The 15641-nt window shown below is 37.5% G+C and overlaps 1 protein-coding gene across 6 annotated transcripts in view; it reads left to right on the top strand.

The window, feature by feature from the left end:
* Positions 1-15641, top strand: part of VCAN (versican) — a 114642-nt gene that overhangs the window by 44616 nt on the left and 54385 nt on the right. For 3 of the 6 annotated variants that reach the window (XM_032625426.1, XM_032625422.1, XM_032625423.1), the window contains exon 7: positions 4459-7440. The exons of the other annotated variants lie outside the window; for them this stretch is intronic. In XM_032625426.1, coding sequence (XP_032481317.1) covers positions 4459-7440 — 2982 coding nt within the window. The remainder of the gene's footprint in view (positions 1-4458; positions 7441-15641) is intronic. 6 annotated transcript variants of the gene reach the window in all.

Raw genomic sequence — 15641 nt, 5'->3', positions numbered from 1 at the left:
AAATTTCTAATTCGTTTTTCAAAGATTCTTTTAAAATATACATTTTTTTACTTTGAAAAATATTCTCAAAATGACTTGCCTGCTGTCCAGTTTCCCACATAGCTGAGTAGTGACTAAATTTATGGAGTTAAAGTTGGTAAGAGTTATGGCCTTAAGGACAATTCCAAAAGTGATTTCAGAGATGTACAGCTGGCTGGTTAAGTAGAAGAATTTAGAAATATAAGGATATTTTTCTTGTTTGCTTTTACCAAAAGTAGAAAGTGTTTTTAAGGCCACTTCATGGTGAATAAACAATACCAAATCTCACTTTGCTCTAATTCCCTTTTCCTTCTAAAATCACTGAATTAACAATGGCTGATGATAAATATAATTAGAATCTGAAAAACAAGTAAATTAATGTCCTTATGAAATAAAGTTTTCCTGTACATTTCCCCTTGATGGTTAAATTGTGCACTTTTCATTTTTCTTTGACCTCAGAGTTAAGCAAGTTCTATGAAATAGAGCTATGCAGGGCTTTGAAGGATCATCCATACTCCCCAATTTAAGTGAATCAAAACTATTGATGACTCATAATAACCTCTCATTTAATATTATTAAAGATCTCCAGGAGAGGGAGATAGGGAATGTTTCCTAGAAAACCCATTCCAATATCCTATTACTATCACACTCAGTTTTTCCAATTATCTAAATCCTTTGCATTAGAATTTGAGTTCATCTTTCCTTCTTAAGTTGGAGACCAAAATCTAAATTACAGCATTTCTACTATTGAAAACAACTGTTCGGTTGTCCCTCAGTGTCTCCCTCAGTTGAAGTAATTTCCTTGTTCTGAAATTTTAATTTTGAGGCCTCTAATCACCTATGCCATCTTGCTTTGAACCCTCATTGTTTTTCACATCCTTCTGTTGGATTAAACTTGGAGCTAGAGATAGTGGTCTAGAGAAGGCTAAGTAAGTACCCACCACATCCTATGCCATCTTTCTTATATATTTGTCCACTTTTACAATTGACCTGCCCTTCTAACCTATGGTTAGTATATTATATTTTTTGTGCCCTAGATCATAATCTGACCATAGTGTCAAAACTTATCCTTCCCAAACTGGTATTTTTTTAGATGTCTCTGTTTATTGAATTTGAATTGGTTAGCATTCAATCACTCGTAAAACTTTAAAAGTTCATTTGAATTCTAATCTCATTGTTCCAAACTTTACTCTTTCCGCAACCATGAACCCGGAATCAACTTATTGAATATCCAGTGATTTCCCTATAATGTAGGCAGTATGGGTATAAGTTAAATCGACCATCATGCTGCTAATAGGGTTTTTATCTTTTATTAGGAAAATCTGCCTCATGTCTCACAACAGAAGCACTGGAGAAGATAGTCCATAGGATATAAAATACCATAAAGTACAGTGATGTGAAACATCTGTGTGGCAGACAGCTGCAAATGTTGGAAGGGAGCTTTTGTGGGAAAAGAATCCTGCTGCTTTCTGTTGGCTTCCTCGATAATGAAGTTGAAGGGACACTGGTAGTTTTCCAGGGCAGAAATTTCTCCATGTGAATCCTCCTTCTGGAGAGACACTTTTAGAATAATCTAGAGTTGTGCTTTCACCTTTGTAATAGTCATCATTAATACACTGGCATTTATTCTTAAGATATTTCTTTGTAGATATTTGTGTTTTTTAAAATTAGTTCCTTTGTTTTGGAATGGTTGAAGCAAATGGTGCAGATGCTCAGATATACTGAGTTGTGATGGAAATCAGCTGTTAAGTTGATGAAAAAACAACCCAACCCCAAAAGGAAGTCTGAGGTTTTCCATTCCAAATAGTAGAATTAATCAACTTAATTATAAGCAGACTTTTAAACAGGGCTCTCAAATTATTGAAAACCCTTGGTTTTGAAAACAAAGTCACATAGATCCCAGCTTTGTAAAGGAGATTCTCTGAGACATACTACTGTCATATTACTGTGTTCTGGGCCTAGAGGAAGGCAACACCAAACAGTTCGGTAATAATTGATAATGACAGACAGTTACATAGTTTTTGAAATCTGAGTCGTTCATTTTTAAAATGCTATAAAATTATTTTCATAGCACTGTGGAAAGTTGTTAACGTAGAACTTGGAGCATAGGAAGACCTGATTCACAGGCCCTCTTTTGGCCCTATTGCAGTTATCACCTCCTTTTAAGTGAATTTCATCAGCTATGGAACTACTCAGAGGGAAAAAGCAAAATTAGCTTTTTTATTGTTGTTAATAATAATATGATTAAATTTTCTCTAATGTGCAGTGTGCTAAGTGTTTATATTATGTTTCCATGGGAACTTTCTCTATATGTGCATTTTACTGTTTCCCCGAAGAATGCAGTTATAAAACAAACATGATATTTGGCAGTTAAATGAGGTAACAGTTATGGAATTTCAGAGGATAGAGAATTGAATGAAAAGAAAAATAGTCAACCTCACTTAGGTTCCTTAAGTTGTTCATGTCAATCAAAATAACAAAAGCTTCTTCCAGGAAATGAATGCAGAAAAAGCTTTCTTAAAAAAAGGAAAAAAAAAGTTATTTAACATGTTTTTGAAGAGTGCGATTCTTTTTTGTTCTGTTGTTTAGTTTTGTTTTAATACAAAGGGATAAAAAGTGGCAGACTAAAGAATTTTTAACTACATCATAATGAAATGGCCCCCAAGTTTTTGTTATAAAACTGATGAATCTGGGCTTTAAAATGGTCTGGGAAATGACAACAGCTAATAACAGCTCATACCAGACAAAAAATGAGGAATCTGTTACAGCTCAAGTCTGATTTACAACAAAATCACATCATTTTATCATTAATTTTTTAAAATAGACTTTATTTATTAGAGCAGTTTTAGGTTCACAGTAAAATTGAGTGGAAGATGCAGAGATTTCCCATATATTCCCTGCCCCCATTCATGCACAGCCACCCCCATTATCAACATCCCCCATCAGAGTGGTATGTTTGTTACAACTGCGGAGCCCACATGGACACAACATAATCACTCGAAGTCCATAGTTTACACTAGAGTTCACTCTTTGTGTTGTATGTTCTGAGTTTGCACAAATATATAATGACATGTATTTGCCATTCTAGTATCATACAGAGCAGTTTCAGTGCCCTAATATCATTAAGTTTTGATGGAGTAGCTGGAGCTCAAAAGTATCTAGTTTTGTTTTTCCAAGGACTCTGGTTTGGGGATTATTAAGAGTAAGCCACAAGATATTACAGATACTACAGATATTACAACTTTTATCAGGGGAACAGACATTACCCATACAACTAGTTTTAAATCATACAGGATGTAGCAAAACAATGACTACAGATTTCCTCAGATCAGTTCCTTCTGAGTCTAGTGGCAATCAGTTTTTGATTTTTGAAAATCTGAATTTAAAAAAAGGAATAACAAAATCTTTATGTGCTAAGCTGCTGCATTTTCTTTATGTTGAGATGGAATCTTATCTATAACACTGTCACTTTTATACACAACTTAAGTTTCTTTAAACAGGCCAGGCCATTCTCTGTAAATCTGGAGGCATTATAATGTAGCATTTTATGATGACATGTTACTTTATATTGCCTGAGCCCATTCTTTCTGATGCTCAGGGTTGTTTCCAGTGATTTGTAATTACAGAGCTAAAATATATCATGTGGGTACTTTACTTCCTGTTCTATGTTTGCATTTCCTGCTAAAAGTAAGGCTGGAACCAAGACCCTTAAGAGTTACAAACATAATGTGTAGAACATAGAACAAGATGTAGAACTACAACAAATGCCAAGCAGCCTCGGCCAGAGGCATTTTATTATTTATTATAAACAAGGCTACTCTGCAGATTTGAAAGGAATATGAAGACAAATGTCCAACACCGGGGATCAAGTGAATAGTGGTGTTAATATCCTGTTTTTATGAAAGCCTCCACATTATGGACAATGTAATCATTGATATGTAACTCGGGTACACTTGATGTGGCTTTTTTGTTGTTTTGCAATCTGAGGCACTCCCTCTCCCCAGAGACATTATGTAGCTAGAGACAGAAGCCTCCAGAATAGTAGCACTAAGTTCTCCTACTAGACTTCAAGTTGGTGCTGTAGTTGATAAATAACGTACCTACTGTTTCCAAACTCTGCATTTATTTATTTATTTATGTTTAACTTCTCCTTATCTTAAAACTACATAGTATTCACTTCCCTTAGCCAAGAACAGCCATTCATACCTATGGGTAAAACCAGTGTTAACCCTTTCAATATAAAACAAGTGATCAATTTGTGACGATTAAATGTTCAATTGTCTGTCTTTGGATTAATTTAAGTATAGTTTTTAGACTCCTCTCCATCAGAAAACACTTTGGGGTTGCCCCAAAGTACGCAACAGCACTTAACAAACACACTGGACGTACAACTTTTTATTAGTGACTTGTCTAATCAACTCTTTGAAATTATTTTTCTAGCTAAACAGAATATATCAGAGGCTACAACCACTGAACTGAATATGCTTGCAGAAACTGCCTCACCCACTTTATCGGAAGAACTACAAATGGGACCCGACAGAGCTACACCAATCGTCCCTTTAATCACTGAATTACCTGTCATTACAACAAAGTTCCCTCCTGTGGGAAATATAGCCAATTTTGAACAGAAAGCCACAGTTCATCCTCTAACTATCACACACAGAATAGCCACAGAATCACCCGCGCCTGATGAGAGTACTAAGAAGCCTTGGGATATGGACTATTACTCATCTTCTGCTTCAGGACCTCTTGGAAAGCCAGACATATCTGAAATTAAGGAGGAAGTGTCCCAAAGTACAACTGTCATCTTCCATCATGCTACCGATTCATGGGATGGTGTCAAGGAAGATATACAAATACGAGAATCAGTTACACAAATTGAACAAATAGAAGTGGGTCCCTTGGTAACATCAATGGAAATCTCAGAGCACCTTCCTTCCAAGGAATTCACTGTACCTGAAACGCCATTTGTATCTACAACAATGACCTCGGAAACCAAAACTAAAAAGAAAGCAGTAAGCACAGTCTCTGAATCAGTGACCACAAGCCACTATGGGTTCACCTTGGGAGAAGATGATGGTGAAGACAGAACATCTACAGTTAGATCTGGTCAGAGTACCTCGGTCTTTAGCCAAATACCTGAGGTCATTACAGTATCAAAGACTTCAGAAGACACCACCCGCACTCAGCTAGAGGAGGTGCAGTCAGTCTCAGCATCGACGATTTTTTCACCTGTAACTATGCCCAACAGTGATGGGTCATCCATGGACCACTGGGAAGAGAAACAAACTAATGGTAGGATAGCTGAAGATTTTCTTGACCAGTATATGTCCACCACACCTTTCCCATCACAGCATCATACTGAAGTAGAATTGTTTCCTTATTCTGGTGATAAAAGACTAGTTGAGGGAACATCCACAGTTATTTATGCCTCTCCACAAACAGGAAGAGAAAGAACAGAAACACTAAGACCAGAGATGAGAACAGTTACTTATACAGATGATGAAATACAGGAAAAGATCACTGAAGATTCATTTATAGGAAAAATAGAGGAAGAAAGCTTCTCTGGAATGAAGTTCCCTACAGCTTCTTCAGAGCAAATTCATCACACAGTGTATTCAGTGGGAATGACCAAATCTTTTGATTCCCCAGCCCTGACAACAACAAAGCTAAGTGTGGCACCGGCGGAGGCAACAGGTGTGGAGAAAGACTTTACGACAACCCCAAATGGATTAGAAACAGATGGCTATCAAGATACCACAAAGTATGATGAGGGTATTACAACAGTGCATTTGACTCAAAGCACTTTAAATGTGGAGGTGGTTACTGTATCAAAATGGTCATTGGATGAGGATAATACAGCATCAAAGCCTTTAGGGTCCACAGAACATGCAGGCTCTCCAAAATTGACCCCTGCCTTACTCACCACTATGGGAGTGAGTGGAAAGGATAAAGAAATCCCAGGTTTTACTGAAGATGGAAGAGATGAGTTCGCTCGTATCCCAGATAGTACTCAAAAGCCATTAGAGTTTACTGAGGAAGACACAGCAGACCATAAAAAATTCACAGTCAGATTTTGGCCAACTACATCAATTGGCATCACAGAAAAGTCAACTTTGAGAGATTCTACGACTGAAGAAAGAGTTTCTCCTATCACAAGCATGGAAGGCCAAGTTGTTCATGCAACCACAGAGGGAAGTGCTTTGGATGAAGGAGAAGATATGGATGTCTCTAAGCCTGTATCTACTGTCCCCCAATTTACACACACTTCAGATGTGGAAGGATCGGCATTTTTTAATTATAGTAGCACCCAGGAGCCTACTACTTATGTAGACACTTCCCATACCATTCCTCTTTCTGTAATTCCCAAGACAGAATGGGGAGTGTTGGTACCTTCCATTCCATCAGAAGGTGAAGTTCTAGGTGAACCCTCTCAAGACATACATGTCACTGATCAGACTCACTTTGAGGCTACTATTTATCCTGAAACTATAAGAACAACAACAGAAATTGCACAGGAAACAACTCAGGAAGAACTTCCATGGAAAGAAGAGACTCCAGAGAAACCACTTCCTCCTCCCAGTTCTACAGCTGACACAGCCAAGGAGACAACACCACCCTTGGATGAACAAGAGAGCGATGGGTCAGCATGTACAGGCTTTGAAGACAGATTGGTGATAGGTTCTGAGGGAGTCCCAGTTTTAGAAACAACTCCAACTGGAAAAATTGAGCAGAGTATGTCTTATCCACCTGGTGCTGTCACTGAGCCCAAAGCAAAAACAGATGGTGTGGTAACACTAATACCAAGCATGGGGCCAAAGGTATCTTTAAGCCCAGGGCCTGAACAAAAATATGAAACAGAAGGTACCAGTCCAAGGGGATTTGTGTCACCTTTTAGCACCAGTGTTACCCAGCTTATAGAAGAAACCACTACTGAGAAAATAGAGAAAACATCCCTAGATTATACAGATTTAGGCTCAGGATTATTCGAAAAGCCCAAGGCCACAGACCTCCCAGAATTTTCAACAGTTAAAGCCACGGTTCCAAGTGATATCACTACTGCTTTCAGTTCAGTAGACAGACTTCACACATCTTCAGCATCCACTGAGAAGCCGCCTCTCATTGACAGAGAACCTGATGAAGAAACAACCAGTGACATGGTAATCATTGGAGAATCAACATTTCGTGTTCCTCCCACTACCCTTGAGGATATTTTAGCCAAGGAAACAGAAACAGATATTGATAGAGAATATTTCACAACTTCAAGTACTCCTTCTGCCACACAGCCAACAAGACCACCCACTGTGGAAGGCAAAGAAGCCTTCAGACCACAGGCACTTTCCACTCCAGAACCCTCAGCAGAGACAAAATTCCACCCTGACATAAATGTTTATATTATAGAGGTCAGAGAAAACAAGACAGGTAAGTCTTTGCTTTCTAGACATACCAGTCAAGGCAACCAGCATTTTATCTTGAGAATTACTTTTGGAAAAAAAATATCAACATGCCAAATGCTGCCAGTAGAAGATAACTGGAGTGTGAAAAAATTCTGTTTTAGCTTCATGTATTTGTACAAGAATTGGAAGAATATGTTAAACAATTGGAAGAATGTTAGATATTATTTTTATTTTAAAAGTCATAAGAAGCCCTGCTTTGTCATCTAATATAACCAAATCATCGCTGTTACATCACTTCAGAACATGCAGAACAAAATGTTTTAATTTCAGTGTCTTCCCATGTGTTACTACTCAAGTGTAGTACTAGACTGTGTTAACATTCCATTGGTCTTTAACTATTAACCTTCAGTACTTACACTGTGGACAGCTAAAACCGTATTGCATATGCCTAGGGCTGATAAAAAGACATCTAAAGGTTTGTTTTGGGTTTTCTCTTCCATGATTTGCAGGTTTATTATACAACTTTTGGGGTGGGTAATGTGGGTCTGTAGTTTAAATGTTATTTTAAAGAAAGTTGAACATATTTTCAAGCTGTAGTCTTTGGGTATTTTAATGAGGCTTTACATATTTAGAACAAATACAATCTAGCTCAGTTCTAGGAAATGCTGTCATCTATTGTGTCAAATATAATTTCAGAAAGTGGATATGTCAGCATTACCTCTGTTCCCTAAAAACCAGGCTGTAATTTTATTTATTTTATGATTTAGTTATTTTGTCTCTAGGAATATTCACAGTGCCTTCTATTCTGTTCAAATATTTTATATATCTCTCTGGCAAAATTCTTAAAAGCTGTTTCTTTACATTGATTAATACTTGCAATTTTTATCATCAAACATAACTTATTCCTTCCTAAAGGTCAGTCAACTGTATCTTCTAAATTCAGTAAGCTGAATTGCAAATACATAGTGCATGCAATTCAATAGATCTATTCAGGTTTGTTTGTCTTTTTTTAATTTAGAAGATCATTGATTTTAGTTAAGTTACTGTGTTTTAGTTTTTTTTTTTTTTTTTATGCGTTACGCGGGCCTCTCACTGTTGTGGCCTCTCCCGTTGCGGAGGACAGGCTCCGGACGCGCAGGCTCAGCGGCCATGGCTCACGGGCCCAGCCGCTCCGCGGCATGTGGGATCTTCTCAGACCGGGGCACGAACCCGTGTCCCCTGCATCGGCAGGCGGACTCCCAACCACTGCGCCACCAGGGAAGCCCTGTGTTTTAGTTTTAATATGTGGATTAAAGGAATAAATACTCATTTTTCCTTGACCTGGCTCTGAGAAGTCGGGCTAGAAGAATGATCTTGAGCAGGTTTTCTCTCTTAATGTTCGGCTATACCCCTCAAGGTGTCATTTTTCTTAAGAGGGATGCTACCCTCATTAGCCTGCTCAGGGGTGCACCTGTTGGTAACACAGGTGGCTCTAATGTCAAGTCAGCTGGCTTCCAGTGCTGTTAGATGGTAACTTGGCTTCTATCACCCAGAACTTTCTCAGTGTAAAAGTTCATGTGGGGCAGTGAACAGTAGAGGAGAGAATACACTCCCAGAATATTGACGTTAATCTCCACTTCCCAATACTGTTGAACCAGGCCAGGATTGGAGCATTATTTTCCTGCTAATAATGCTGTTTCTTGGAAACCATAACATATTTCTTCTCTCTTACATTCCTCTTCCGCCTCTTGGAGCTGGAGTTGGAGAGAGGAGGCGAGCTGCCAAGTAGTGGGAATGAGGATTCCTGTTAGTAGGGTTGGAAAACTGACAAGAAGATATTACTGTGAAAAAGAAAGAATTGAAGAGAAGCATAGGGATTACTATGAACGCTTAATTTGAGAATTAAAAAAATAATACTTGAATGACTAACTATACAGAAGTTTTTCCCAATTTAGATTACTCTCTTGTTAGTGTAGACACTACATTGAATCAAATGATATAGAAAATAGTAAAAAAATGTTCTGCATTTAAAAACTCTTCTAAATGGGAAACTGCGTTCAGGTGAGGGTGATCAAATTACAAAATGGAAAAAGTGAAAGTCAATCTCCGTGGACGAATTGGCAGTCATCAGGGAAAAACAAAATCTAAGTTTATAAATGCTTACTTGAAATGGAGGGTCTGAGTAACCTAACTCAGAAACCATTTATACAAAGCGTGTATTTTTATCTGAATTGTCAGCTTAATTCAGCTGGGTCTGGGAAACACAACTAGGTGTTTCCTCCTCTTTCTTCCACTCTTAAAACATGTGACCATGATTTCCCTTCAAACTAATTTTCGTTCAGCGTTTATAACAATGGGTCAGAAAACTCTGTGGAAAGGGAATACTTGGTTATCTCCTTCGGCACGGGGTTCCAGTGAGTGGCGCGGGGTCTGGGGGTGAGGATAGGACATGTCTCTATCTAATTCCCTCCCTCCATCTCTCTCTCTTTCCCACCACCCCAGCCCCCTCATCTATCTGGCTTTTCCATGTGCTTTATACATGCCATTCTCCTTAAGAATAAAAACACTGTTTATTGTCTTGATAAGACAATGAGGTTGACTCAGATCCAACTGCTTTACTTATACTCATTTGTTTCCTATGAAAAATTTAATTTTTCAAGGATTTTTCATTTTGACAAGGGCGAACCCTAAAGCAGATGTTAAATTAATGAGTTTTAGGGCAGGTGTACATTAATAAGGAAAAATACATAATGTGCCTGGAAAACCAACCTTTTTATGTATTAAGGCACATTTTTCCAAACTGGAAAATCCTTGGTACATGTACAAATTTATATAAATCTATTCATAAACATAAAATTGAACTCTACACATACTGTATATTCAAGTAAGCAAAAATACCACGCATGCTACACTAAACCAAGGCATTCATAATTTTTTTGCTGCACTCAGCCACTCATATAAATCTTGATTTTTTTTAGAAAAAATTTTACTATTATGAAACAAAACATGCTCTGCAGGACATGTTTATGCTATAATTGTTCCAGTGGATCTTAATAGCAACTTAGGGTGCTGTTGCTAGAGAGCAACTGTAGTTAGCAGTTAAACAAAATCTGAAGGAACTTTTCAGCTCATAAAACTTTTATGAGCTGAAAAATGCGATAGGGTGGGTTTAACAGTGGTTCAGGGGATACTGGAAATATGACTCCTGTCTATTTCAGGAGTAATTTGCACACCTGCATTTGAAAAGTTATTGAAAGGTTTTCTTTGTGAACATATATGAAGTCTATAGAGTTTAAAGGCATAGGAAGAGTTTTATCAATTCTGGACTTTTTTTCCTTTTTTTTAAAGAATGCTCCTCGAAATCATCTGAAATGTCACAAGTTAGTGTAACAGGATTCTGAATGTTTTTAAAAACTGATATACTGTACCTTTAACTCAGAGAATAATGTGGAAGTGTACAGATATTAAATTTAACATTATTATGCAAATGTCCATGGTTATAACCTTAAAATAGGTGGCTTATTAGTTTTTTTAAACAAGTTTTAAACAAGTGTATACTACATACTATTTCTCAGGCCTGCTTGTTATTATTTTCTTGCCAGGTGTTCCTTTCTGCTAGTTTTATAATGTATATCTATCCAAATCTAAGTGTAAGACAGGTATTAAGCCAATATTAAACTAAAATGGTATATATATATTAAATATTGATAAAATTATTAATGAAATGGCATTAAAGATTAATGAGATTTTGAGAAGAATAATTTTGGCCTCGAAATTAGAGTTCATTTTACTGTTTCCTTATTGAGAATTATAGTACTTTATTGCTGACATCATTCAGAAATAATTCCCATATGATTAATCCCATCTGCGTTTTTGTTTGTACATTTGAGAAATGTATATAGAGATAAAGATTTATTTTCTGAATATGATGCTGTTGAGGAGAGGGTAAAGAATAAGGGACGTTAGTTCTGAGAACAGGGGATATCTGGGTAAACGCCAATATTTATACCATTGATTGTACGGTCATCATTTTTTAAAAGGTAATATTAGCCCAAGATAGCCTCATATAATTTTTTAAAATCACATTTTTCATTTTTATAGAATTTATTATGTAGGAAAATTATTTTCAGAGTTTTAATTACAGGATCAGATTCCTTTCTTCAAATAAAATGTTATTCAGGGCCTCTATATTTTGAGTAGATAAAAAGAGTGGCTGTTCCGGTTAGTGTTTGAGGGGGGTATCAGGAGGCCCACTTTCTTGGGACCTCTCCCTCACCCCCAGTGACAGTTTCTAAAGTAACATGTACCTCAGAACACAGCTAGAAAATGAATGATAACATGTAGGTAATTCAAAATAAGCAGCAACATTTAATTCCTGAATGAACTGATATTTTTAAGTAAAAACATTTTCTAAGTTGGCCTAATTATCCATCTATCACTATAATGATACACATTTATTAACTTTTACCTTTGAATAACTCTGTATGATCCCGTATAAAACAAATTAAGCAAATCTAGCTTCAATCTTATTGATAACTATGTGTAAACAAAATCATAGATAATTACATGTCAGAGTATGTGCAGAACAAAGTCATCAAGCACACACTTAGAGCTTGATACTTTCAGACCACTGTTTACATATTTTATCATGTTTAAACCTCAGAGATAATTTGTGAGGCAAGTAGGGAAAGTATCGCAGATGGGCAAACGGAGGCACACTGGGTCTGACACTTTGGCACTGGTCTATGTCTTGGCGCTCCTTGGAGCATTTTTGCAGTGAGGCAATTCTCTCCCCTGATGAACTCACAGGAATAATGACTCTCTATTGGCTCAGGTGCCAGCCTGTCCATCAATTTCTGAAAGAACATAGACTCTGGAAAGACTGGCTTCTTGCTGGCATTCTATTGGTTTTAAAGCAGATGGCTTATATTTAGTTTGCTGCTAATATGGGACACTGTGTATGCTATTCAGATATCTGCTATGGCAAGAGAACAGCATGCTGAAATCAGTAGCTCTGATTCTGGGCTGTTTCTCTCCTGCAGAATTTTGGAGCACTTCTCTGAAAGTGGATAGATGGGGCGGATGCCTGTACATTTGAGTGGTTCCCTTTGCTGGGCTCCAGCTGTGGCTGCCTTCCAGAGAAGCATATTTTTTTCTGCAGGGAATTAGGATGGCTTCCCCCATTTCTTCTTGGCTGTCTAGAAAAGGATTGAGTTCTTCTATTAGTCAAACAGTGAAAAAAGAAGAGACTGTCTATCTTCCTTTCGCTTCTATAGTAGGAAAAACAGAATTGACCTTAATGTTTCTAAATTATTAATGAGCTTAACCCTGCACTACAGACCAAAAGTTACCTTTTTACAAAGTCCTCCTAAGTGAAATATTTTGTATGTATAACACATACGGTCCCATAGAGACACACATACAAACATACATAGAGTCTCAATTTTTTAAAGCTTTTTTTAAAAAAAATTTATTTTATTTAATTTATTTTTGGCTGTGTTGGGTCTTTGTTGCTGCACCCGAGCTTTCTCTAGTTGCCGCGAGCAGGGGCTACTCTTTGTTGCGGTGCGCAGGCTTCTCATTGCGGTGGCTTCTCTTGTTGCGGAGCACGGGCTCTAGGTGCGCAGGCTTCAGTAGTTGTGGCTCGCGGGCTCAGTAGTTGTGGCTCTCGAGCTCTAGAGCGCAGGCTCAGTAGTTGTGGCGCATGGGCTTAGTTGCTCCGCAGCATGTGGGATCTTCCCAGACCAGGGCTCGAACCCGTGTCCCCTGCATTGGCAGGCGGATTCTTAACCACTGAACCACCAGGGAAGCCCCACTCTCAAATTTTTAAGTGCTCTATAAATATTTTATTAACCCACTAATCTCAAGGAAAAATTTAAGAAATTGAAATTGTTGAGTTTTACTAATAAAAGAGATGTTCCGTAGCTAGCTAAAAGGAACTTGTTGTCTTCTTCCTAACGTGAACCAATGCCTATTCTTTCTGAAAATGGCATTTGCAATTACAAGTTGCTATTATCAAAACTACTACTGAGGTAGGGCGTTAACCAAAGGCAGATACCACTTAGTTCTTATTGGCAGTGACCTCTAGAGAAAGGCATACACTGTCTTCCAGCAGAGTGCAGTCAATCAAGGGTTCTCTTCAGGTAAAGCTACAACATGCCTTGTTCTTTAGCAGAATTAAAAGGGGCACAAAATAAACATAAACCATAGGCCCTGCTCCCAAGGATTTTAAGTGCATTTTGGGGAGCCAGTATTAACACAATCAAATATAATTGCAGTACAGAAACACATAGTTACACACTTGGTATGAGGTACTAATTGTGAATGGCAGATGAGGTCAGCAAAGAAGGAATCAATGAAGGCAGGGGATTCAGAGAATAGTTCATGAGGAGGAAGGTATATAAGTTAGTCCTTGTTGGAGGGGTAGATCAAAAATAAATTACCAGAAACTGGTTATTAGCCAATTGCTTCCCAATAGAGGCTCACCAGTGGGGCTAAGGAGCCCCAAGTACAATCAGGCATTTTTCCAGATAGGGCTGGGATGACAGAGTGGGCGTCCCTCCTTCAGAAGATGAATGCCTTCTTAGGATTCACCTAGAAACCTATACAGATTCATGGATACCAGAGATATTCAGGCAACTTCCTCAGGAGGGATTGTTCTCACATTTTTCTGTTTTTTAATGATTGATACTTTTTGATAAAGGTAGTGTCTTCTGTAAGTTAAATACGTTGAACTTTTCAAAATACATCCCTATGAAGTATCACGGTTCAGAGTTACACACGTGTAAAGTTAAATGACAGAAAACTACTTTTTAAAGAGTGGGCTGCACGTTCTAAACGGTGATCTATAGGTTTATGATATCTTAATTCAAGTGAAATTTGAATCACTAATATTACAGAAGCAGGTGCTGTAAGTTGGGGAATCTAGAGTCAGTCTCTCCTTTGATTCTTGGCAATGCGGACCCAGGAATTTCTCAAATTTTCTGTCAGAATTTTTTGCCAGTAAAATGGATGTAGTGGCGATTATTGTGTAAAAAGAATAATATTTCCTAAATTCTGACCCATACTCTTTTTTCCAAACCACAGGGATTATGAAATAAAAAGATGATTATATATATATATATATATATATATATATACACATACATGTATCCAGACATATATATAATATACATGTATTCAACAAATAGTCAGATAATTGCCATACACTAAGTACTACGCTAGAACTGGATTTTTGAAGCATACTCTGTCTGTGATATTCTGAACGACCGTGGATAAGTAGTTGGTTTGCTCCGTGGGATACATGGAAGGCTCAGCTGATGTAGTGGAAAGAACCTTTGGAAACAGACCTGGGTTCATGGTCAACATTGTTATTTGTGACCTGTTTGGTCTTGAGTAAATTGCTTGATCTCCATAGACCTCAGTTGTTATATCATTAAAAATACATGCTAATACTACAAACTCACCAGATTGCTTAAAGGAGAAAGGATCTCTTCCAGGGCTTGCCAGTCATGGTGGCAGACACATTGCACATTTAACGCTCCTTAAGTGACTTGAAAACGCCAAGCACAGTGCCTGGCACGTGGCAATGACTTAGTACAAATTAATTCCCTCTCAGCTTCAGCACTTATTTCATTCTGAACTTCTAAATGTAGGAAGATTTAGACGGTTTTGTACTAAATAGGTTAAAAATGGAATTATCTTAAAATTCAAGATGACTTATACCAGGGAGCCAAATATAATTATACTATAGTATCTGCTTAACTGTAAGAGCTTGTTAAAATTTTAATCTTCTATGGATTGTGTTTGTCTAGGATGATGCCATTTTGGGTGCAAATCAGAAGCAGCTGCAGCCCTTATTTAAAATTTAAATACAGTTATAGTATTGATTCTATAGTATCTACACGTAGAATTCATTAGCTTTCTGCTCTTTTTCATGTGTGAAAATTGGGCTTGTGATTTTTGATAACTACCAATTTAATTTTGTTTCAAAGAAAAGATCTTTTTACGAATTCTTTACAAATTTTTCCAGGTGCTGGGCCAGGCCTCTTCTTGCATATTCATAGAAAACATGGGCATTCCCTGCTGTCTTTTTGTTGTTGTCAAGGAAACCCCCCAGTTCTCTACACAGGGATTACATTCTTCTTTCTTAATAGCTCTTAGATCATTCATTTGTGCAATGAATAAAAAATGTATTCACGGGCCCAGACAGTGTTCAGAACTTGGGGTGGGGAGGGGGAGGGGCGT

The sequence above is a fragment of the Phocoena sinus genome, chromosome 3 (assembly GCF_008692025.1).
Source record: "Phocoena sinus isolate mPhoSin1 chromosome 3, mPhoSin1.pri, whole genome shotgun sequence".
Taxonomy (NCBI): Eukaryota; Metazoa; Chordata; class Mammalia; order Artiodactyla; family Phocoenidae; genus Phocoena; species Phocoena sinus.
Note: the sequence above shows the minus strand (reverse complement) of the source record. Positions and strands in the feature narration are given on the sequence as shown.